The 25,524-nt window shown below is 38.2% G+C and overlaps 1 protein-coding gene across 7 annotated transcripts in view; it reads right to left on the bottom strand.

Moving 5' to 3' along the window:
• NCKAP5 (NCK associated protein 5) overlaps positions 1-25,524 on the bottom strand; it is a 245,226-nt gene that overhangs the window by 53,483 nt on the left and 166,219 nt on the right. For 5 of the 7 annotated variants that reach the window (XR_005829348.1, XR_005829347.1, XR_005829349.1 and 2 more), the window contains exons 9-13: positions 13,856-13,960; positions 10,199-10,390; positions 5,850-9,700; positions 4,981-5,158; positions 609-687 (exon numbers count right to left, since the gene is read on the bottom strand). Coding sequence is in view for 4 of the 7 variants with exons in the window: in XM_040603862.1 (XP_040459796.1) it covers positions 609-687; positions 4,981-5,158; positions 5,850-9,700; positions 10,199-10,390; positions 13,856-13,960 (4,405 nt within the window). In the remaining 3 variants the exon portion in view is untranslated. The remainder of the gene's footprint in view (positions 1-608; positions 688-4,980; positions 5,159-5,849; positions 9,701-10,198; positions 10,391-13,855; positions 13,961-25,524) is intronic. The other 2 variants (XM_040603863.1, XM_040603865.1) reach the window with 2 other exon arrangements.

Below are 25,524 nucleotides of genomic sequence, written 5' to 3'. Positions count from 1 at the left end.
CCCCAAACAGACTTCTGTTTAGTCCTCCGTTGCCTATTAGATATTTTAACAAGTACCGAGGTTAAAAATTAGTACACGCCAATCAAGAAGCAGGACAGATGGTGCTACCCTCCTGAAAAGTGCAGAGCAAAGGCAGCTTTATTTTCAGTAACAGCTTTAACATCTTCCGAACAGACATTTGGTTTGCTACTCCTTCTGGTTTACTTTAAGGCAGTAATTATTCTGCTATTCAGAATTTTATTCTGAATTTCACTAATTCAAGGCCAGATGACAAAGTTACAGTATATCAGTATTATTCGCACTGAAGTATCACGCACAGCAACCCTCGAGTTCAGCAACTATATGTAACCCACTAGAACCCACTGGAGGCTGAAAGATCTTTTACAGCCAGATTCCAAAGCCCCTCATCAAGCATTGGACTGATCCACAATTGGTAATGGTATATATTAATCTTTTACATAGATGGTGAAATCTGGCTATCCAGGAACAGAGCTAAACGAATGCCAAAGCTGACATTAGGTGGGCAAACAAATAAAGTAATGAGAATTAAACATGTTTTTTTCCAAGAGCTGACAGCAATAAAATCCAGTGTAAAATATAATTTGTACCTATCACATGACTCTGACATGTAGTCCTTGTCATGGTGTCCTCCTCTTCCTCTTGCAGGTTTTCTGTGACTACTTTAGCCTGTACATAGTACAACAACAAAAGTGAAGAACATCTGTGACTGTGTTTACATTGCTTCATAACTACAGAGTATCTTTTCAGAAATAAACGCGAGTAAAGTTATAGGGCAGCTAAGAGTGCAAGTATATATAGCCTGTCTCATTCTATGCACAGTATCTGAGGATAACAACTTTAACTTAATTCGAAGTCACAATATGTAGCAGTCAAAAAATACCATTGGAAGATACAATTCCTCAAAAAGTAAAGTCTTTTTCTGCATTAAAAAAAAAATGTTACATAATTATGCTCAGTTCTCCTGACCTTGTATTTATTTCTCTCTAGAAATACTGTATTTCAGAGTTTATGCTAAGAAAAATGTGAACTTAATATGTTATGTGGTATCTCTCTCACTGAACTTTGGTGGTTTTGTTTCCACCTCTGCTTAAAAGCATTGATTAGCTAAAAAGAGAGAAAAAAATCATTTAAGAATGCAGTGCACACTAAGAGCCTGTACGTACTATTTAAGTATGTGTTATTCAAATCCCCTAGATACTCTGTTTTTCAGATGAAGGCATATTTTTGCTCTGTCCTTCTGCGCTCCTGTTTCCCAAGTGTATATATAATCTGAGTATCTTCCAACCATACAGTGAAAACCCCCTCCATTACATGCCATCAGTGGCCATAATTCAGATCCAGGGACATATTTTTCTGCCAGGCTATATAAATCAAACTGGAATGAAGATACTTTCAGGGTGATGAGAGGAGGAAAGCCAGCACTGCAGAAAAAATTACTTTCAATATCTCAGAGATCTTAAATTATTTGTTAATCACTCCCTGCTGTTTTAAACTACTTACACCACATTCACAATAACATTAAATATGCTCTGTAATCTAAACCAGTAGTATTTATCATCGTTTGCATGACATATCTTTGATCATAGTATATATTCTGCTTGTCTGGTTTATGCAAGTAGCCCTATTGACCTCTTGTGACTAGTCTCAGCGAGGCATGAAAGACTCGCTCTCTATGTTTATAAAAGTGCATTTATAATCTGTTAATCCCAGAGATTTGATTCATCTTTTCTTCTTCTGAAATGACACCCTTCAGGCTATGGAAAATGAAGAGGAAAGTATGTGATCATTTGGCACTGAATTACGGGTAGAACAACTTCTCACATTTGCAGACTGCATGGCGGTCTGGGGCTCGCAGCTGATATGACATTTCACAATATTAGGATAGATCTCTGGGTATTCCCCAAACACACAGACTGCAGACAGACAACACTATACAAAACTCCTGGTGTCTTGATTTTGGTGCCACACTTCCACCTCACAAAGTAAAGCCCATGGCTTTTCTAAATTATTGTGGGCTGTAATAAAATCACAAAGATGAAATGAAGCAGTGCAGCACAAAAATGATTGTATCTCACCTTAAAATCCAGCCAAGGACATGAAAAAGTACTGGAGAATGTGGAATATCCTTGGTGTGGGCTAAAGGATTATGTATTTCTGTTGGCTGGCCTTTAGAGCAAAGTGCTTTTTTGATGAACACTAACGGGAAGCGTATCCCTCTGAAGGTGAATGCACAAGGCTGCCATTGGTGAAACATTGCTTTTTCCATAAATTCAGTGGCAGTCAAGCAATAACATTCTTTGCATGAACAGAATTCAGAGGTAATTGGTGCATATGTTATGGCATAATAGTGCCCCAAGTCTTTACCTGGCACATCATACGAGAAGAGATTTTATCATCAAAAATTAAATAGGTTTGAAAGGAAAAACCTGATAGAAAATTAATGTTGAAAAATGTTATGGCTAGGATTTAAAGCTGCAGGATATATATGCTATGCAGTTTTGAAATACAGCAGCCTCCACATTGAACCCATATGACTGAATGCACTTTGCATTGTTCCAAAAAGAAAAGAAATTGTCACAGCTTAGGGCTTTTCAAAAGCTTTACACTGTTTTCTCCAAAGCATTCATTTTGTCTTTTTACAAGCAAAAAAACACACAACAGGCCATTCCATTGCATGCAACTGTTTTCAGTCACGGCTATCTCCCAGTCCTTTGCAATCTGCTTCAAAGTCAGCAGACACCAAAGAATAACTGGAAATGATGGTAATAAGATGCGTGAACTTTGAGTTTAAAGAATTTCCATTGTTTTTCTTGTAGAAGTTTGGAGGACAAGATGAAATATCACATACTGTGGAATCTTAAGGTATATCTCTTTCATATGCTGGCATTAAGAACTGTAAGCACATTTTTAATACTGTTATTCTAGATGCCCTCAGTCTTTTGGCACTAGATATTTCTTTCAGGAATTAAGTGCCACAAAAAATGCAGTATGAAACTCAAAAAGATGAAGCATATAATGTAACTTAATCTTCAAAAACAATACAAAAAATACATCGATATCCAGCAAAAAAAAAGTGTGCATGGTATAGGACAGGTAATGCCTTTTCCCCATAACTAACATGTCCTTAAAAACTAAATGGTATGCTTAGCATTTCTCCATTATTTATGTATATTAAGGACAATCTTCGTAGTTCCCCCATAAAACAAAGTGTGTTTCTTGAAGACCGACTTAAAGTCGTAAATGACTATTATTGCTGCATTTAGAATGACAAAATGACAGACAAAAAGCACAACAAATTATTGCAGCATTAGAAAATAATAAGTTAGAAAGAAATCGTAGAAGCAACGTGTAGAGTTTTTTTGTACTTCTGTACAGTGAAGATATACCCTAAGCTGTCAGGACCATATTAAATGGGGCACAGTTAAACTGAGTGGCTCTGATAAGGGGCTCTGCTTTGCTATCAAAGTTCTAGATCAGTTGGATTGAATTTCCTGCATATTGCACATTTCCAGACTTTCATTCTCTCTCTTTCCTTTCAGTGACACTACAAGGACAGCCTTAGATATGCTTATAATTTGTAGTTTTATAATGCGGGAGACATCTACATTTTCAAAGAAGAGATGATACCACAGGAGTCAGGAGGAAAAAGTTTTCAAACACATTCATTCTGCATATGTTTCCCGTAAGTTTTAAAAAATGACCTTGCAGATGTTCTTAGGAAAGGCATCTGCATTAAAGTAAAAAAACATATGCCTGAAGTTGAAACTGTGTGGGATACTTTAACCTTATGTATCCTAAATGCCAGTACTAAGCTAAGAGTTTTTCCAGTTCCATTATGAAGCTTTTTGAAATTTGTTTTACCCTTGAAACACATCCCAAAGAATTTGTATTTGAAATTCTCTCAGATGAAATTGTTGAATGTCCTGTACCTCAAGAACTCAGTTTTATCAGAACAACAAAAATAATAGCCTTAACTTCATGTTTAGTATTATATTTGGCATAAGTTTTCAGATATTTTGTGAAAATTTTGATTGTTGTTAATAACTGTCATAATAATACCGTCAAGACAGCTATCAGGAATGAGAAAAGAATGCTCATCGAGTTAAGGCATCTCTGTTCTCCTGGTGCTTGTACTTTAAAACACCATGGGAAAGGTCCTTTCTGGGCAAGAAATTGCTAAGTAAATTCTACGCTTAATTATTAGATGCTTCACAAGGAAGGGCACCCATTATCTGAGTGCAGGCTGCAATCCTAGACTCTGTGCATCCACTTCTTGATGCATAAAAGTTAGCCATTCGCACCTTTCAAGAACCAGAATCTAGCCACTAATAGAAAATAATTTTTCTTCTGAACTGCAACATTCCTGCTCTCTGGGTAAATTAAAGTATCAGGTATAGTTAGTACCTTATTGAAGCATAAAACGAACTACAGGGCTTTAACAGGGAGATTTTCCATGGTACAAAGAGAAATGTGGGTCAAATGGATGCTTTTGCTTTGAGACTCCCTCTTAAGTGACAAATATTCCCAAACATGGTCAAATACTTCACCTTTTCGCTATATGCAGTGCACTTTTTAGGCTTAATGACTTCTATAATGTTCGGAGGAATGTTCAACACTGGCATGCAATTTTCAGAGAAAGGGGAAAAACTGAAAAAAAAAATCCAACCAAAAAAGGGTCCTGTTATTTCACTCTACTACAGTATGATTATAGCATCATTGTACATATATCTCCACTGGAACTGAATTTTCAGCAGAAGCAGCAGGATCTTCATGACTAGCTGTATATTCTGGCCTATAGTCAAGATGCCAACCTTTGTATTAATTCACAATTCTCCAGCTACACAAAATCTTTCTATCATATATAAACAGTTATTATCCTGTTTGTCTGTACTGGCAATAAGGAACTCATCCAAAAGTTAAAAAAAAGGTAATAATGTTTTCATGTACTAAAGCACTTACCAGGGTCTGATTCTGCATTTCCATATCAGCTTTTGTGTTGCTGTTTTTCTTGTGGTTTCCTTGAGTGCTGATAGAGTTGCTGTGAAGAGAGGAGCCCTGGGAGCTGCCCTTCGACACGCTCCTGTAGGAAACATTATTTGATCCACTTTCTGTCTGCTGAGCTGCTTTCTTATCAACTCTGCAGGTAGAGAGTGATTCCTCTGATAAATTACATTGCCCTTCTTCAATCACTCTACTTTCCCATTCCTTTAATGTTTAAAGTAACCTCTCTGTATCTTTCTGTCTCTAGACCTTTGAGTGATAAATGTTTCTAACTAGCCTTGATCAAATCTGTCACTTGCAATTTCAGGTAGTATATCAATTTAGCCTTTCACATATAATGATTTATATTATATTTGGGACTGCTCTGGGGCAAACGTGAAAACACAGTATAGCAATTGCTAAGTTCTGTGACTAAATTGCAGTAGCTAGAAATGTAATTAATACTGACTAGTTAGCAAATACATGTTTGCTGGTAACCATACATGAAGAAGGAATACATTAAAACATGTACCTAATTATCCTCTATCTTTACACACCATCTGCCTAGATTCTTGATTTCTGCAATCATTTGAATTTCTATCAACTTGGATGTAACTTGCCATTCTTTCATTTCAAAGATGATTGGTTTGGTTAACAAAGTAACACAAACAAAATTATAATTTCATTATTAATGTTTTTTTCATGTAGAGATTAAAGTTCTGGCTGTGCACCTACTGACTGCTACTATGCATTTAGTCTAAAAGGAACATACATTGAACTTAGCATCTAAGCATCTGTAAAGCTACAGTGTACAACAACGTATCTCAAATTGCTTTCCAGAGTTTTACCTGTTTAGAAGCTCTTTCATAAAACTGTCTTTTGGTGAGTATGTAGCCGTGGCGGAACCTTTGACTTGTTCACACTCAATCTCACCAGGCATGTCTTGTGAAGGTTTCATAATTTTGCTCTCCATGACATCAGCTAAAATGTCACTGTTGTCTGTTTTCCTGTTAATTTCATTTTCTATTTCACAGTGTTGTTCAGTTTTCTTTTTTTCTTTTCTTCTCTCTAATTTTGCCTGCTTAATTCCAAATCCTGAAACTTTTACATCTTTTTTCTCTACCTTTGTTTTAGGAACATCAGCTTTCCTGCTACTCAGTGCTGGGAGCTTGCTCTTTCGAAAGCCAAACCAACTAGCTATAGAAGGCCCAGTCTTTTGCTTAGTCTCCACAGTGGGAGATTTGGTTTGTCCCTGACCCTTTTGCACATTTTCTTGGATGCATAACATGACTTTCTCCTCTATTGTAGGTTGCAGAGCCGGTGAACTCAAAACATGGGTAACCTTCTCAGAGGTTTCCGCTAACTTTAAAGACATTTGCTGTCTACGTGACTTTGTCACTTCGAGTTTATGAGGACATTTTATTCCATCTGAGCTTTGAAATGATGAAATTTGTTTGGAGGATACAGTAGCTGATGCTTCTAACTCCAATTCTGCTGGCAGAATACTTTTTTTACTTAGAGCTTCATGTTTAAAACTTTCAGTGCTTTTCTCACTCTGGACAGATAGACTGCGTGCATCTTTCTGAGAAAATGGTTTGTTACCATCACATCTTGAAGTGTTATGAAACGAGTCTGCTTTTGGAGATGATCTGAAGGGCAATTTGCTCGGGCTTCCATGCTGGCTATTGCAACTGCTCATATTTCCAAGAGAACCTTGTCTAGAATAAGAATTCTCTGTGGTTTTAGGAGTATATGAAAGAGTCTCTGGTGTCACTGCTGACCCAGGAACGGCTTTGATTTGAAGTCCTTCCATGGCTGAGTTCTGTCTTGTTAAAGAATTTCCTCTATCAGAAGTGTTTGTAATAATCTGAGTTCGTACTTTTCCAAGACCTTCTGTCACAGGGGCAGATGCCTTTTCCCCTGTATGAATGCTAAAACTCTGACTACGAGCTTTTGCTCCATTCATGCCCAGAGCTGGTTTCAAGTGAGACTTGTTGCTAGAAGAAACAGATCTCTTAACTAATCTGTTTTCTAATCCATCTACTCTGTCTACCACCAAGTTGCAGCTTTCATGTGAATGAGGTGACACTGTATCCATACCAAGTCCCACAGTAAGATGATTTTTGATTTCAGTATCAGACTTAGAGTCTTTTAATTCAGCATCCATTGCACTTTGGGAGGTTATGCATATAGATTCATTTTGCCTGTACTTACTTGAACTCACGTTACTTTTGGAAGCTGCATTTATACTGTCTTTTTCCTGCTTCCCTGGTACAGTAGAGCTCTTTCGGAGAAGTTGGGGAGATTTGACAAATAATTTCAGGCCTACAGGGAGACGGGTTTTCATTCCTTTCTCATTAGAGTTTTGGGTAGCATGTGGAGCATCAGTACCATGAATCAGTGTTGACAATGGGGAATTGTTCACCTGAGATAGTAACGGCTCACTTGTGCTTGTTGTATAACACTGAGGAGTTGTGGGGAGAACACTTGGCATCTTTTGTGGCTGATCTACCCCACTGTCACTGGAAATATCTTTTTTGCTGGAATATGCATCTTGTGATGAAGTGGTTTCCAATGACGGACAACCCAGAGAAAAGGATCTGGTTGTTTGAAAATCTGTGTTGGAAAATTCATGATTCCTGTGGAGACCCAGCTGATTAGGGTTTTTTGGGCAGACTTGCTTCACAGAAACTTTGGAAAGTCCTTGGCATGCACTATGGGGTTGCTGAGATACACATTTATTTTGCATAATTGCTTCTGCATTTTCTTGAAGGTAAGATAATTCAATTTTGGCCCCAGAAGATATATTTTTTGCTTGCATTTCATGACTAGATTGATTATGAAAGCCAGAGTTCACAGTTCCTTTTAATGGTGATGATTTCAGTACATTTTTTGCATTTTCACTGGGACCAGCTCCTCCTAACTTTACTGCCACAGGTGGTGAATAAGCATAATTAGGCCGAATCAACAGGGATGTTGACCTGCCTGGAGGAATGGGTGGGGATGGTGATCGGGCTTCTACAGTTGCTAAATCACAATGGAAGTCTCTGGTTGGGGGTTCTCCATAGTCACTAGGCTCTATAAGGTGCTGAGGCAACAGTGGTGATGCTGGACTCTGGCTCTTTGGACACTTTGGCCCATCGCCTCTGCCTGGACGTTTCAAGCCAGGCAGAGGGCAGGCAGGGGGCTTTGGAACCTGAAAGTCAGCTTTTGAGTCAAAGTTACGAGGTGGACTTTGTGCCTTTTTGAATCTTGAAAGCTTTACAGGTGGCAGAGCAGGTGATTTTTCAAGGGTTGCAGGGCCCACTGATTGAGCTACAGGTGTCTCCTTGCTCTCCGTCACTGCAATTTTTTGTGGAGAAAATTTACCTCTGCTGGGTATTTTAGTCAAGTTTGGCTTTTGATTGATTCCTGCATGTGCAGTGGAGCTTGAATTGGCCTTGTATGACACATCATACACCGGCTTCACTAGTTTTTGTCGTGGAGTATTTTGCAGTGTCACTTTTCCACAGCGTGAAGATTCACTGCAGGTCATGGGGACAACTGTATTTTTCTTCCCTGTATTATCTTCAAGAACCTTTTTCTCGGTTTCATCTTCAGGTCTTTCTAAAGCAGTGTAGTTTCTAGCACTGGTTTCCGTCGGCAACTCAGTTATTCCCTGAGGTATAAGTTCAGTATATTCTGCACTGGATGCAGTTTGTGGCTGGTTGATTGAAATTTCATTTCTTGTTACAGTGACAACTCCAGTTTGATGTGAGCTGAATTCAATAGGCTCACCATCCTCAGCATCAAATATTACCGTAATGCACTCTTCAGAAGAGGTCTTTTTTATAACCTTTTGTTGTTTAATGAAATTACATGTCTTTGGCCTAATGTCTGAGTGAGAAGATGTCTGGTTTTCCTCTTTGTCAGTAGATACAAACTGAGAATTCTCCACGACTTTGAGCACGTCAGATGTCTTTGTGTACTTCTCAGTAAAAGGAGTTGCTAATAAATCTGATGGACTTTTCTCATCACTGCTTTCTATATGCAATTCATCCAACACTTCATTGTCATCAGTGTCTGAAAGCTGAAAATTAAGGTCCTTCCAGCCTATATTAGCATGGCTTTGATTTAACTCTAACTCAGGCAGCTTTGCTCTGGTGCATGATTTTACTTCTGCCTGAAATCCACTGACAAAACTAGTCAATTTTTCAGGTCTTTCCTTCGAATTAAAATATGAACTTCTTTCTGGCAAGTGTTTCCTATTAGGATCCCAGTCAAAGAGACTGTCAGAAACACTGTGAGTTAATTTGTTACAGCAGGTCCTGCAGTCTTTGCTTGGTGCTTCCTGCAGCAACAGTAAGGATGAAGAGTCATCATCTGCATCATCATGCAAATCTGAATCATAAGAGAAAGTTTTGTTATGTTCAATGCAAATACTTCCTATTTCCATTGGCTTACGAGTCTGTTCATTATGGCTGCCACATTTAACTCCAGGGGAATATATTCCTTCATTAGAGTTCATACAGTCTTTGTAACCCCACTTTGATATTACTGAAGGTGATTCAAGTAATACTTTTTGCTTCTGTAATTTTTTTAGCCCTTCTAAGATATGGTTTTCCTTTATACGAGTTGGAGGTAGATCATCTGCAGGACTTGAGAGGTTGCTCGGGAGCGAAGAACCAATGCTTACTCTTTTATCCCAGCTCACGGATGACTGTTAAAACAAAATAAAACTCACACATTACTTACAAGTGCTGTTAATAAAAATGTGTCACCATTTTAGTAAAGAGATACAGGAGTTGCATAGGACATTACATTTCATCCATTGCTATTAATAGCAATGTTCTTTTTTAATAAAGGATTTCATAGTGGTGTGAAGGCTGCAGTGCATTTGAAACCTGTAGGAAGAACAATATGAATGGAAGGATTAAGATAAAGAGGAAAATAATTTGGACTGTGAAAGACAGAATAAATGTCAGAATAAATGAGGAAACTGAGCAAATTTGAGTGATAATGGAATTGTTAAAAAAAGTTAAAAGGGGGGAGAGTGAGAGGGAGGGAGACATAGGGAAGAGAACCCTTACTGAGTTTAGTGACAACTGTTTACATAGGAAAAGGAAAGTGAAAAAAAATTCGGAAATAGGCAGCTTTTCAGTTAATCTTGTTTCGAATTAAGTTAAGCTAATAAATGAAGAAAATTCATTTGATTTACCCTTTTGCTGCATATCTTTCCATCATTCCAAGTGTATGAGGAACCACTGGAATATTCACTGCAAGCACTTGAGAGGGAGAGTTCACTGCTACTGCAGCTGCTCCGGGGATACAGGCGGATAGGACCTGTCATATTTAATTGACTCTGGCATTTCAAGACAGGTATACTGGATTTCACATTCTGCTGGCATTCCTAAAATATGAGAAGAAAGAGAAATATCTTATGGGTGGAAAAAGATCATTTAACTTCCCCTTGATTAAGAAGGACAAAGATAAGCAATTAAGCTACTTACACCTTCCTGTTATGCCACTAGCATCTGGGGAATTTAATACAGAGAAGTAAATTAAAAATTGCTAATATTTTCATTTGTTGGGGGGAAAATCCACCATCCTCCATGTTTTCTTTATTCTCAAACCAGTACTCTGCTCTTCTTTTGCTAAAGATTATTCTGAGTCTATTTGAATTATGCTTTGTACATAAGCAGCGGGCTCCAGTAAGATACAGAAAACAAAGTTATAAGAATACAAGTACATCTTGACAACTGCATTATAGGCCCACAATGTAACAGATGAGGCTGTACACCCTGGACAAGGTAAATTAATTTAGTATCCCAACCAGAATGTCCACTGAGAATGGAATCTCTCCATTACAGTCTAATTTTGGTTTCCTATCTAGTTCAAAGCTTTGTCTAAGAAACTCTCTGACGTAGGACAATCCATCTTTGTGTCGCTCGCAGACAGCTGAAGCCTCTTGCTTATGCAATTTATTGACACTTTATGGCTGCCTTTAGTACTTGTGTAGTTATCGCCCCTCTCCAAATGCAATTTCAGCTGACTGTGACTAAGTGCCAGCTTTGAGGAAGAGAGTAATGAAGAGCAGATAGCACTTTAGGTAAAATATTAAACCTCTGTAGGAGTATCTAGGATGCCTTTAATTTGTTTTCAAACTAATACTCTTGTGCCTAACAGTGTTAGAGCTTCTTTAATGTTAAGTGCTTACACCATTCTGTTATGCTATTCTCCGGTTCCCTTACAGAATCAGACATCTTTTTAATTACCAGGAACGGCAGACAGGGTGACATGACTACTTGAAAGGAGGTTGCAGCGAGTTGGGTGTTGGTCTCTTCTCCCAAGTAACAAGCGACAGGACAAGAGGAAATGGCCTCAAATTGCACTCTGGGAGGTTTAGATTGGGTATCAGGAAAAATTTCTTCCCTGAAAGAGTTGTCAAGCACTCGAACAGGCTGTCCAGGGAAGTAGTTGAGTCACCATCCCTGGAGATATTTAAAATATGTGTAGATGTGGCACGTAGGGAGATGGTTTGTTGGTGGACTTGGCAGTTTTGGGTTAATGGCCGGACTCGACAATCTTACGGATCTTTTCCAACCTAAACGATTCTATGATTCCATGACTCTCATAAAACTTTGCTTTGTATTTCATTAAGGCAAGCTCAATTAATATTTATTGATTTTTGTGCATAGATATACCCCAGATTAATTTTGCTTAGATGAAAATTTTACCTTTATATGGAGAAAGACACAAGAAATCTAAAGTTATTAAATCCACAAAACAATTATCAAAACTGTATATGCAGTAGACACAGCTTCTTCATGCAAATCTCTGGGAAAATGCCCAGTTTGTAGGCACTTCTCATACAGTAACATGTTTGTTGGCCTCCTGCTAATTTCTTCCATTTCTTTCCCCATGTCCTCCCATTTATTACTACTAGGGTTGAACCTTTTTTCAGTTAAATGGGAGAGAGCAGAATTTTTACTGCTGAGGAGTTCATCAGTACAGCTGTTCATTGCTCAACTGACATAATAATGTTCTGTTTTTGACAAACGTAACTACAGGGCAAATCATTATTCTCTGTCACAGGCAAAACCTATGAATGGGAAAATCATTTTGAGGTAGCAGGAGCACATTTCACCTCTGGGAGTTATTGGTTCATGTTCTCCTAGGAAGTCAAATGGTTGTAGGAGGAAAAGACTTCAAATCCACTGGCTCTGGGAAGAATACATCTTTCAGCATCAGAGGCAGGCTGATGCCTATGTTTTTGGCTCTGAAACAGACTACCTCGCTTTGTTAAGACAAATTACTCTATTTCTGACATCATGGTTCCCATGGGAGACCCTTTCTCATCAGCTTCCTCAGCTATGTCTGCGTCATTCCCTATAAGTTTGACTGTGTAGAGGCCAATGACAGCATCTGCTTGTTCTGGCTATTTTGTTGCCTTTCAGCTGTAGCATTGGAAAAACATGTCATGTCAAATTTCTGCTCTTTATACTAGGCTGTGTCCCAGTCATCATGGTGTTTAAGGGAAGAGGCCTATAAAATAAGATTCCTATAACAATCTCCTGTAGGAGAAAAGAGGAGATCACAGCAGAGTGACAAGTACTGCCTTCCCTTCCTGTCATCTTCAGCTACTCTGAGAGCCTTTCATCGCCTCACGTTGTTTCCTTTGTACTTAAAGAGAGGAGAAAGGCATTTGGTCCTACAGTTTTAGCAATGGGAGAAATGGAGATAGATAAGGAAAACAAAAGGACAGTAAATTACTGTAGTCATCTTTATCGTTTGAGAGACGAGAAAGTGTGCAAACCCTACCATGTCAGTACAGATTCTGAAGCAGGATATCTACCCAACTTCTAGATTGCATTCAGACCGCTAAAGAGCAAGCAGAATTATCTCCTGCAATTTGCCTTCATTCTCTAAATTATCTGAGAAAGTACTTTGAATCATGTGTTTATAATGCATTAATTAAATATATTTAACTTGCATATGAGTCTATTAACTGACATGGTGAAATTTTCATTTTTTGTAATCATGACTCTTAAGTCATTACCATTAAAGAAATCAGAGTAAAAAGGCCTGAATGCAGTATTACAATTTAAATACACAATTTTTGCTAGAAATCACAGAAAATTGAAAGAATCAGACTATTAAAGACACAAAACTCTGCACTAGAAAAACCTAACCTGAAGGCTTAATTACATATAATGCAAAGGGTCGTTAGAATTTCTGTGAAGCTCTGAAACAATGCCTTTTCATGAAAGTATGTATTCTAAAGAAGATTACATTTTTGTTGACACTACTATACTTCAAGATCAAAGACACACACAGGTTCAATGTTCTGTTCTTGTCCTCTTTGTTTCCCTCTATCTTTACGTGGCTTTTGTTTTTTAAGCTACTTTGCTCTTTGACAATGAAACATGAAAGCCACACTGGCTAATGTTTTGCCAAATAAGCACAAAGCTAACCCCATCTGAAAAAAAAAATAAAAATGCAGAGCCCATGAATTTTTAAAAGTTCATACATAATATATCATAAAAGTAGGATGAATAATATGGTGTATGGGCTTTAATAAAAAGCTCCTTGACCATTTCTCAGAGATTCTGAGATGTAATCAATACCCAAAAAGGTATACTGGGGACATTGCTAAGATTTACGCTTTTTTGCACAGAGTGACACTATCTGCTTACTATATCCACTGAGGACACAATATTGAATTTCAGAGAACAGAAGGAAGAAGAAGTATTGTTATCTGCCTCAACAGTGTTTCAATTCAGGGATCAGCTTTATGGCTCATCCCTGACATCAGACTTCAGAAGTAAAAAGGAGGGTTCCAAATGAGGGGTACAAGGACAGCACAAAAACTCACGTGAATCTGAGCATCAGCAGTTCGAGATTGCATCAGGCTTCTGTTTCTTTCTACTTCTGAAAGCAAATCCCCAGATGAGAGGTCTAAGATGCGTGAATGGAGTTTCTGGGGGAGGGGGGCAGAAGGGAATGAGCAAAGCATAAGCATTTGTCAAATATGCAGTAGATCAGCATTTTTAAAATTCCTAACTCTGCTGTTAAATTTCAAGGGAAATGAAGGCCCCGAGGTAAAAGAGGATTTGTTCTAATTTGAAATGTTGCTCTTTGTGCTTACTTTGTCCAGGATTTCCTGTCTGCAGAACAGATCGTTCTTCATCCGAAACAAACTCTACTTTTTCTCCTAGTCTCTGTTTTGCAACTTATCATTACTTCACACGCAACAATGACAAATGAACACGAGTCTCAGCATTATCCATAGAGTTTGACAGGTTTCAGGAAAAAAGCATAAAAATGAACTACAAAATTAACATTTATAAATCAATCAACATGTAAATGTTGTTTTATTTACGAGCTGTTACACCTTGAGTGAATGATTGCAAAAGTGACCCTATTTTTAAACAGCATTGATCTGCTGAAGGCCTCCTTTGCACACATTTTAACTCAAAGTCATTAATGTCATCTGTTAGGAACAATTAATGTGAATAGAAAATAATTGCATCAGGGAACTAGGGACTCAGAGGATTTTGTGCATTAATATTCACATGCTGTTCGATTATATACACAGTTCTTTTTTCAGTTTTGCCTGGAAGGATGGCTAAGCTTGTGCCTTTTCCTCCAGGTTCACCTGTATACTAATTACTAAGGCTTTCAGTGTGCATTAAGCCTGATTTGTTTTAATTGCAGTTTCAATAAAATCCCTGATTTATGTGCATGCCTTGGCCGAAGACTTCAAAAGAAGAAATATCTGCAGTCTCCTCAGTCATTGGACCAACATATCATGTAACAGGCAGTATGGATCTGACTCACAGTCCATTGAAATTAATGAGAAAGGACTTAAACTACCACCAGCCTCCCTCAACCAGAAGGACTTTGGATCAGGCTCTTTTTCATTTTCCCATCAATCCTCCAGACTCACAACCTGTGAGACCACATCTACCCCTTCCTCAGCACTGGGGCACTCAGCTTGGAGGAACAAATGGTGCAGACCCTGCCAAGGTGCTTTGCCAGGGAGACCCTGTGAAGGACGCAAACCATGCAGACTTGTCGAGGTTGTGTGAGTGGCCCATCACCCTGTCCATTCAAAAACTCTGGTCAAAGAGGGAAAAAGAATCTGCAGTCACAAAAGCCCTTCCACCCCTGTGCAGCAGTAGTAATGGCAAGACAGTTCTTTGCAGGGACTTGAAACATCAATCACACAGTATCTTATGTCCAGCTACTCCCCAGCCCACTTTCTTGGTACCCACTGCAGAAATTCATCTGCTAGAGAACAAAGCAGGTGGCCATTCCTACAGCCTCTGTTATCTGCGTGCTGTGCTTCAGGCATCTATCTCAGACAATCTAGCAATTTTTTAAAAAAACCTACTAATTAGAAATTTGGGACGAATTCATCAAGAGTTACATATTCATCCAGGTTTCTTCAGGAGGTATTCTGTTGCAGACAGATTATGGAAAATATTTTCAATGATCAATAGCCTGTATAAACATATTTTGTCCAATATATTGTTGAACAGATTAAAATGCTACAAGCACTCAGTATCCAAGACACTTTTCATTATAAATATTAATTACATCCAGGCTATGTGTTTTTTAACATCAGTGATGCCTATCGCCTAGTTACTCAGCACACACTTTTTGAAGTGTTATTACTAGAGCTACTGTCAGGTGCTTGTTCAAGATTTAAGCTCCAGGTAAAATGCCTTCCCAAACTCACAGATTTACTGACTTAGTACACATTATTCTTGACAATAATTCCAACTGCAATGCTGAACCCCCAGGAGGATTCCACTGTTTTCAGAACCAGGAGTTATAAACATGTGGTGTACTTGGTCTTTGCAGAGGAATTAATTACTTTCTCCAGTGAAACCAGTCACCTGATTATCTTCCAGAAATATTTTAGCAGAAGTTACTATAGCCAGATCTTTGGATTAGGGATGATGACTGGGGACACCTGAGATGGATGAACATTATACCAGAAATAAATATCCTATAAATAGTGTTATAGGAGTTTTAAAGTTGTAAAATTATCTTCCCATTTTTCCAGCAAGGCATTTTAAATACTTCATTACTTAAATGGGAATATATACACATCTCAATAAAGGAAACTAAATATACCTCTATAATGTCATCTGATGGAATTTAGCATGCTGCTGTTATTGTTCACATCAGACATTAAAAGCAGAGTTCAGCCCAACTGGAGCAGGCAGAAACCAGAAATAATTCTTGGTGAGTGGTAAGACGTAGCCCAGCAGAGCATGATGTAAACAGCTCGGAGTTACAGGGGTCCCTCCACACTGGCTTGAGGACCAGAAGGCCTGAGCTGCACATGGGTCATGCTGTGTTTGAATCATCTGTCCCAGTGTTAGACTCTATGACTCTATAAAACTGTAACAACAAAGGTGAATCAGCACTAAAATGATTATCAAAGGAGGAAAGTGTGTTCTCAAGATGTATAATGTGATTACATTTCTGTATCAAACAAGAGATCATCACATTCGGAATATTTCCTACCCCCACCCCCCCATATGCAAATTAACAGACACACAGCCAGCACAATAAGTAGCATTAATAAACAGCATAACAAAGTTTGAGATCATTAATTAAATATAGTCACACAGCACTGAAGCAAGTAATCCAATTACAAAAGAAAAATGATAAGAAAATTGCTTTTCTTTCATTTATTTTTTTTTCTTTTTCCGTCTCCATTTTCCAACTCAATAATGGGAAAAACTCTACTATTTGTTAAAGAACCTCACTAATGGTCCATTTAAAACCAAGTAACAGATTGTGCTAATTATGTATCTTGACTCTGATTTCTTCTCAGATATGCAAAACGTACTGCATCCTTCATGTTTACTTTCATATGACAGTCACATAACTACCTCAAGGAGTTACTGCCGCCTTGAATATTGTACAATATTAAAATCACTGTTGATGCTATCGTGATGCAATGCAACAACAGGTAGACCACAGCACAGAATGACTTCCACAGAAAAGATCACATCAGTTTAAATAAATACTTAAATACGAAACTAAGGAGTTACAACTATAAATCCAAGTCATCTGCCCCACTTGCTGGTGCCCTATATAATAAGGGGAAACTGAGCAATATTTGCACGTGGTGGGGAATGCCTGGGACCCTCTGACCACAGGAAACCATCAGGAGCACTGGAATGCTGAACAGAAAACCCTTATGGAAGTGAATACAGCATGGGCTGGGCCAACTTGCTTAGAGATTATCCTGTACTAAGTACTGCCGGGGCAGGGGTGCACTAAAAAGTTCATAGCATCTTAGCTAGCCTGGATCTGTGTCTCTACAGTAAGTGGGTTCTGAGAGGCAGGGAGGCCAGGGCAGAGCAGAAGGGGCCTCTCTGTGGCTGCCTCTGACTCCTCCTTCACCTGTGAGATCGATACAGAAAAGGCCATGCCCTTTGTGGCTCAATGTCAAGATTAACTCCCGTAATTCCCATTAAAAAAAACCCAAACCCCAAAACCCCCGAAAGTAATTGATAATTTAGGTGGAAACCTATTATATCAAGTGCAATAGGAAATACAATTATCTGGCAGGCAGATAACCAATCCATCAAATAGGAGGTCCATTCCCCCTCCCCCCAGCAGCATCCTTATTAAGGCTTTCTAGGAAGATAAAAGAAGGCTACTGCCTGCTGGCGTGAGGCAATATTACAGAGAGACTCCCCTAACGATTATGCCTCTTGACTGCATCTGTGCAGAATATCTATCAGTTCCCGTCTCCTTTTTGAAACGTCTAATGGCCTGCAGCATCGCCAGAACAATTGTCAATGAATTATGCCAAACTGTACACGGCTTTCCAATATTGGATGAGTTAATTGCTATTAAATCAATTGGCTTTCCTTTTCTCACATGAGCCGAAGTCCATCACTCACAAGAAAGAAATTCTCTCTCTAGGTTCTAAGACAACATTTTCATCCTGGTGCTCTGTGCCAGAGCTGTAGATGTTTGTTTGGTGTGTGTGGCCTCCTCCCATCGTTGCTGTTACCTGCAGCATGACAAACCTGAGCAGGTATACTCTGGACAGCTCCCTCTATAACCCCACAACTGTAACTGGACTGGCAGGGAATACCTTTTCTGCAGCCTTCACGCCACTCATTTTTAATAATTCTCTACGTAAAGATTTCCCTCAAGTCCACAGTCAGGAACATCACAACATCACTACTAATTCTACCCTTGTTGTACTAAATGAGTTAAGCCTTAGTAACTCCACCAAAATGTTCAAAAAATGTACCAAAAATTGTACAACACAGGAAGAGTGCTGATATGGTGATGTCCCTACAGGTGTGACAGAGGCTCATGAAAGGCCAGAGCTCCTTCTAGCAGACTTTTTTCCCCCATTACCTGACCCATCTCACTTTCCTGTTCCCTTGTTCATCCATAACTGTCATATCCATCAGAAGCAGAGTGCAGCTATGAATTAATCACATCTAGGATGAGCTTTTTGAACTCTGACCATTTAATATACTCCTCCCTTACCCAAAACAATTATATGCTCATCACTTCTTAGGCCTCTAGAAGCTATTAATACACCTCAGTGCAGGCAAGAACATGTAGCTTCTGATTGTAAAGCTAATTCATCACACTAAGCTACTTTTTCTATTTCTCTCTTGCTAGAGGCACCACCTCCAACAGATCAAGCTGCTAATGAAGATAATTGATATTTGGCAAAAGTGTGTAACATGAAACATTACACAGCTCAGGCTGGAACAGGCAAAGCAACTCAGAAGTCTTATACCCCACTGTATTTAGTATGAACGTATAGGTTGTCTTTCATGTTTAATATTCTGTTCTTCTTTAAGGTCTGTCCAACAGGTTAACTACAATCAGTTTGCTCTCTATGTTGCTGCTAGGGTTCTCAACAGCTGTATCGCAGGAGACTTACCACTATTGCTGGTTGTATTTATTTTTGGTGGGAGGCGGGGGTTAAAACACAGTAAGTGAATCTCAGGATAACTCTTACAGTGGTATGAGCAAGCAGTTGGAGACTGTTATTTATTGGTCTTACCTACAGCTGTGGAAAATACAGGAAACTATCACAAACACGCAGTACTGCTCAGTGGTAACAGGAGGAAGTTATACATAAAATGAGTATTAAAGGATTAAATGTAAAATACATTTCAGTAAGCTAAATCAGCTCGTAATACAAAAAAAGGAAGTTTCCAGCTATTCCAGAAATTTCAAGTCAAGTGGATTTGGATCTTTCATTAATCTAATAAAAATACTTCCATGACAGTTCTAATTTGGTATTTTCCATTTGTTTTTGTTGTCTTACTCTCCTACTAGGCTGACTTCGCTAAAAACCCTAGAAGTCCGGTGCTGCAGAAGACACCAGACTTCAGATTCAAACCCAGTGTTAATAGTGGTTTGCCAGTTTTGCTGGCAAATCCTCCAGGCGAATTTACTAAGACTTAACTGACAACATCCAAGACAAAGTACAAGGGTATGATATTACAAACATTTGTATGGAAGATTAGGGTGCTAAAACTATATCAGAAAATCCTGTTAACAAGGCAAATCCAGCACAAAAAATAAAACAAAGGTTTCATTTGTGTCTGCTTCAGATTTGCCAGGCTTGCTGCTCTCTGCTATTATCGAGTCATACAGAGATGGCAAAAAACAGTGAATTAGATTCCAAAGTAACTCAGAAGGTTGGCAACTTATATCCCAGGGTTTAAATTGGGAGGTGTAAAGCAGATATTTGATGCATAAACATAAATAACATAATCCCACTGTACTCTTCAGAGAGTTGACAACATTAATGTAAGCCTAAAATTACTCCTGTTCCAAATCCCTTAGTTTTATTAATTTTTATAAACTGCTTTAAATAAAAGTTACATTGAAAGACACAAAGTAATCCTCTCTGATCCTAGTTTTCATTTTATAACTCTATCAGTGTTTTCAAGCTCTGAGACTCCAAAGTATTAGTTCTCATTTTAATAGCACTATGGTAGGAGTCTGTAAATATTGCAATAATAATAAAATGAGCTAATTTAATTTCTTAGGAAAATGTATGTATAAAGTTCCCTGTGGTTTGTAATTACTGTAAAGTCAACAGTTTACATCAATGACCCAGTAATCAGCTAGTCAGAATGTAAATAATTAATGAAATAAATGTTTTCAATGAGCTTGCTCGTGGAAGACTCCTTGCAGTATGGTAAAACAGCAATTTTGTGAGAACAGTATTGCAGTCGAGCCTCTTACTAAGTACATACTTGTATTTTCTTTCCTATTAATTTGGTACAAAACAGTAAGTGCATTTTGTAAATACCTTCCTATTGATCTAATACTAATTAATACATTAATTCCATTTTGCTAAATGAGTCCTAAATTTGCTAAATTTGTAGGTGCTATGAATTATGGGAACATCAAGAGTGAAAGGCAGAATCCTACCCATCCCGAGGCCGCCTCTTGTTACATAGTTCACAAAGAAAACCATTTTTTCTTAACATTTCAGCATGGTCAGAATCAGTCTAGGAAACAACTTTATACAGAACTCCTGTGACAAGGAAGAACACCACCATTAATCTTTTATGGCATGCCCTACACATACTGTTAATGCTTTAGCAGTAAAAAGGTGGGCTGTGTTTCATTTCACTGTATTTAAGAAATGCTTTAGCATGAAAACACAAATGAAAAGTACTGACGTTTCAGTCTCACACATCAGGCATTGCATTATCAATCATTATCTGATTAAATGCTACCCACTAATTTCAACACGCTTCTAAATTGTTAATACTATGACAGTCTGCGATATTCCTGGTAGCACAACATAATTTTGGTCTTTGTCTTTGCGATTCCTACAGTTTAAAATTCATTTTCACATTCACTTTCTGACTATGCCCCAAAATCATCTGAAGAAATTAGGCAGACCTCAGTACGATCTTGTTATTGACATTTATGTTGATCGATGTTGGCTCTTACAGAATTGGAATCTACAGATCAATTCCCTTATTAGATTCGTTCTCAGTGCTGCCATGATCATTTTATCACAGAAGCTGCTGCCATCAAATGCTGCTTTATCACTTTATAATGGGATAAGCTGAAGCTTACCTCTAGCATATAGTTGGAAATGAAAACTGTCTGAGCTCTAAGTATTTCTTTCACAGATTTTCAAAAATATCCTTACTAACTGCATATGTCTATTTTAAAAGCTATTTTAGACTCAATTTACCTAACCAGTAGTAATTTTTGCCCACAAGAAAATTCCAGTTCTCAGGGTGGTAAAAAAAAATGCTAACACTGGAAACTGCCCTGGATCTATTAATCACTTCCTTCCTGCTGAGTCTCTGAGCCAGATGATAGAAAAAAATGAGCTTAAGAATGAAAATATGACAGAAAAAAACCAAAATAGTCTCAGGAATGATAAGTAGTATTATGTGAATACACATACACATGCAAACACTCAAAAAGCACACAGGAAAAATATATGCACAGGGTCTGCTACAAGCGTTTTATGTGGTTTTGAAAATATGCAAGGGCATGGTATTTTCGTAAGAGTGGTGTTACAGCTCCTGTTGAGAGAGGAGTTCATCACATTAATTTAAATCTTCGATAAAATAAATTAGCTTTTTTATTGCCAGGTTGAACTATGGGGCTATGATTGCTATGTATTGCTACAATCTAAGTCTTAATGGCATTTTAGCCCTGTGGTGGTCAAACAGAAACCATTTCAAATTTTCTAAAGGCTATTAAAACATGTGCAGATGTCTGGAAAATTAATACTATTATCTAACTCTAACCTTTTGCCTGTAGGAGGAAAAGGAGAGAGAAAGCTCAGGGAAGATGTTTTAGATCAATACATGGCAACCAAGGAGGGTAAGCACTGTTTCACATGGAAGTTCATTGGCTGTGAAACAGATGATTCAAGTGAGCAGATTCATCCTTATCTGGATTTCATTGAAATCATTCATTTACTCAGAAAAATAATTTGAGAGAGATGAGCATCATTTTTACAATCCTTCCTCACTACTGTTTCTCAAGGTCCAGCAAGCTAGACACTGGAAAGGTACAATCATTTAAATGACAAGAGCATGAATTTGTCAAGTTAATACTGAACAAGCCATATTTTCCTTGCCTCAGTATTATGCATTTAAAAGGTTTCTCCATCCATCCACCCTCTTTTTGTGTGTGTGTGTGTGTGTGTGTGTGTGTGTGTGTGTGTGTGTAAGATTGTTGAACTGTCAGGTGGACTGAAAGGAGTTTAAAAGTAGGAGAAGGATTTCAAGAAATACCTTTATCATTCAAGAAATACCTTTATCATTAGTTTAAGGCTTTTACATACATATATTCTCTCCAACCCTTCATGTCTTGGTTTTGGCTCTGACAGAATAATTTCAAATTAAGACAGACTTTTTAAGAAGGTTTTCTTGAATACCTGGATATGAGGGTACTATATTCTACCCTTTTTCCTCAAAGCACTTACTTGAGGTATGGTTTAGAAAGAATAAGTGGGCAGATTCCCAGCTGGTAAGAATTATTGGCTCCACTTCTTGTATTGAAATTAAAATAATTTCTGCCAGGTCAGGAACTGTCCCACTGACTTCCCAAACATTTGCTGCTTTTCAGAAATAAAGCTTCTAGAAGGTCACAGTGTGCATGTGTTGTGGTATTTCATTCTTGAAAGTCTGAAGTCTGACCACAAGATCTCCAAATGGCAGTTCAAGTTCTGCAACATTTATTCTGATAGATAAAAATTAATGAGGCTTGTGAGCAGGACAGAGTACAACTCTGTAAACCTGATGATCTGAATAAGCATCTCAAATCCTGGCTTCAGACCTCTGTAATTCCACTGACCTACTCCAGAGCAGTGAGAAACCATCAGCCTGGTCATGCGAGCCAAGAAATCTTAGTAAGGCTGAGATGCAGGTGAGGAGGGAGAGCCAGTGCTGGGACCAAGGAGGGTGCACCGTACTGGATGATATGAGGATACAGACCTGCACTGCCCATGTTCACCTGCACCTCGCTCCTATTGCTGCAGCCAGGAGGAATACCATGAAATGGAAAATGAGAAGTGTCAGTCACTGCTCCAGGCCAAACTGTGCTTTTGCAAGAGGTACAGTGCCCTCTAAGCTATTTGGGACCTGGACTGGCCTTGGGAGCGCTAGGCCCTGGCATATGATGACACTGAAGAGAGTCCCCTCTCCCATCCTGCAGGCAGCACCACAGGCAGCTTGCCCCCAGTCTCGAAGCAGCTGTGAGCTTTACCTCCAGCATGGACAGCTGATAGCTGCGGACCCTTTCGGCAGCTCTCTGTGCTCAGAAGATGAGGTGCCAACGTTTGATTAGGAATCTGTGCCCTTGTGAATTCAGTGGGGTTTTTTTCACAGCAGATAAAAGCAGGGCTTAGGAGGTATTATATAGGAATTTCAGAAAGGCTCAGCTCACAGTTTGGAACCAAATAAGTACCCACGTTTTTAGAAGAGCTCAGCACAATGCCTGAACACCTGAAAGTCTGGTCCCATGTGCATGAAGGATGTAAAGACCTAAATGAAAGGTTAATTCCATTTGTTATTCCCCCACGAACTGGTGAAGTCTGGTAACAGAATTGAGAGTACCTGTATTTCTAACTATCGTCAAGATCTTGTCGGGACCATTTAGTGGAATAAATTTAAGCGAGCCTCTAAAATACAGTGGTAATCTCTGATTCACATTCACACTTACAGTATCTACAGTCTATAATTGTGCTAAGCCCTGTGCCTGTTCCTGTATCTACTGTACAGGGAGAGTACACAAGGTTTTAGAGAAAAAAAACGGTGTTAATAGCAAGTAATAGGAAATAAAAAAGAATAGATGGAACATTTCTGCTTTTAAAATATCACTGAATATGAAAATTTAGGATCAAAACACTACAAAATTGAGTATTTCATCTCTGAAACGGTATACCAGAAAGACGGGCATATATTTGAGAATTTTAAAGCACTGATATTAATTCTAGATGCCATCACTTTGGCAGTCTGGTTTCCATACTTCTAATGCAGTAACATGGAGTTTAATTCATAATGTTGAAGATGCCCTTGTAATGCACACAGGACATAGACAAATCACTGCTCCTCCCTGCACCCAGACATCGGTTAATGACTAATGAAACATGGCTTGCTCACATCCAGAGGAAGAAATGAGCACGAATGCAATCTAAAAATACAGAAAGACTCAAGTTTGTCAATATCACATTGATAAAGATTTAATGACAAAGATAACGTTTCCTTTTAGCTTGTCCTTATCAACCGAGATACTCAGATGGTAATTTAAGAGTTAAGGCACTAATGGACTCTTCAGTTTCACTGAGCACCTACGTGCTGATTTTATCTTTCAATACAGTATTTCACATTCTCAGCGAAGTCAACACAGATGTAGTCAATAGTGTCACGGCCTTTGGATGAGCATTTGAATCTAACCAGTATCCAAATCATCATTAAAGAAGATAGGTCATTTGGGAAACAAAGGAGAGCATTAGTACAATTCAATACTAAAAGATGGGGTTGGTTCAGTAGGTGTTTTATGATTCATTATGAGTAACATTTAATTCTAATTACCACACCTTTCTTCTACGTGCAGTATCCATAACAGTATACAAAACATACAAAGTAAAAAGGAAAATTAATTTCTTCATAAAAGATGAAACAGAAAGCACCTATTGAGTAATCCGATGTGCTAAAACCTACTTAGCATAATGTTAAATTCATTTGATGGAATGGGTGATTTAAAATTCCTAGCAAATTACACTGACCTGATACAATCTGAACAGCTTAAATTTTACCAAGTAGAGTACTTATTGGCACACATATTTTTAAGTAAAAGAGCCATAATTCCATAGTGCTTCATGTCTACAGTGCCAAAACACTGAACAGTAACAAAACCACAGTTATAAAGTAAAATATAAATAAAGTTTTATAGGTATTGAGTGTAATACCAGATGAAATCAATCCCTTATCTATTGTTATTTGTTTTGTATATACACACTTTTGCATAGTTATCCTTCATTTAAGTTTCAAAGTCTTTAGAAAACAAAAACAAACTACATACTTAGCTCCATTAGTGCAATAAGAATATCTGTAATAATAGTGGTTATACTTCTATACTGCTTTAGAATTTCAATAGTTTTCTACATTATCACAACAAGAAGCAGCCCTGGTAAGTCTTTGAATCATTTAATTTTATGCATTCTTTTGGTATTTCATTTGGGAGTTATGGAGTGTGAAATATGCACCATGATGAGAAAACAATTATCTAGCACACCTGTTGTTTGCACGTATTGTATTTAAGCAGGGCTTGCGGTGGCTACTATTTTATTCCACTGTGAAATCCAAAACGGGGAGGCTTTAAAAGTTAACCCAGTAATATGAACTTGCACTTTTATATGTAACATGTAGCTTGTACTTACCACATTGCATACTATGATAACATTAGAACGTCCATGCTAATTTTTACTATCAGAATGTCAGTGAGAATGATTTTTCCATTTACAAAGGAAATCTGAATGAC

Source organism: Falco naumanni, chromosome 8 (genome assembly GCF_017639655.2).
Source record: "Falco naumanni isolate bFalNau1 chromosome 8, bFalNau1.pat, whole genome shotgun sequence".
NCBI lineage: Eukaryota > Metazoa > Chordata > Aves > Falconiformes > Falconidae > Falco > Falco naumanni.
Note: the sequence above shows the minus strand (reverse complement) of the source record. Positions and strands in the feature narration are given on the sequence as shown.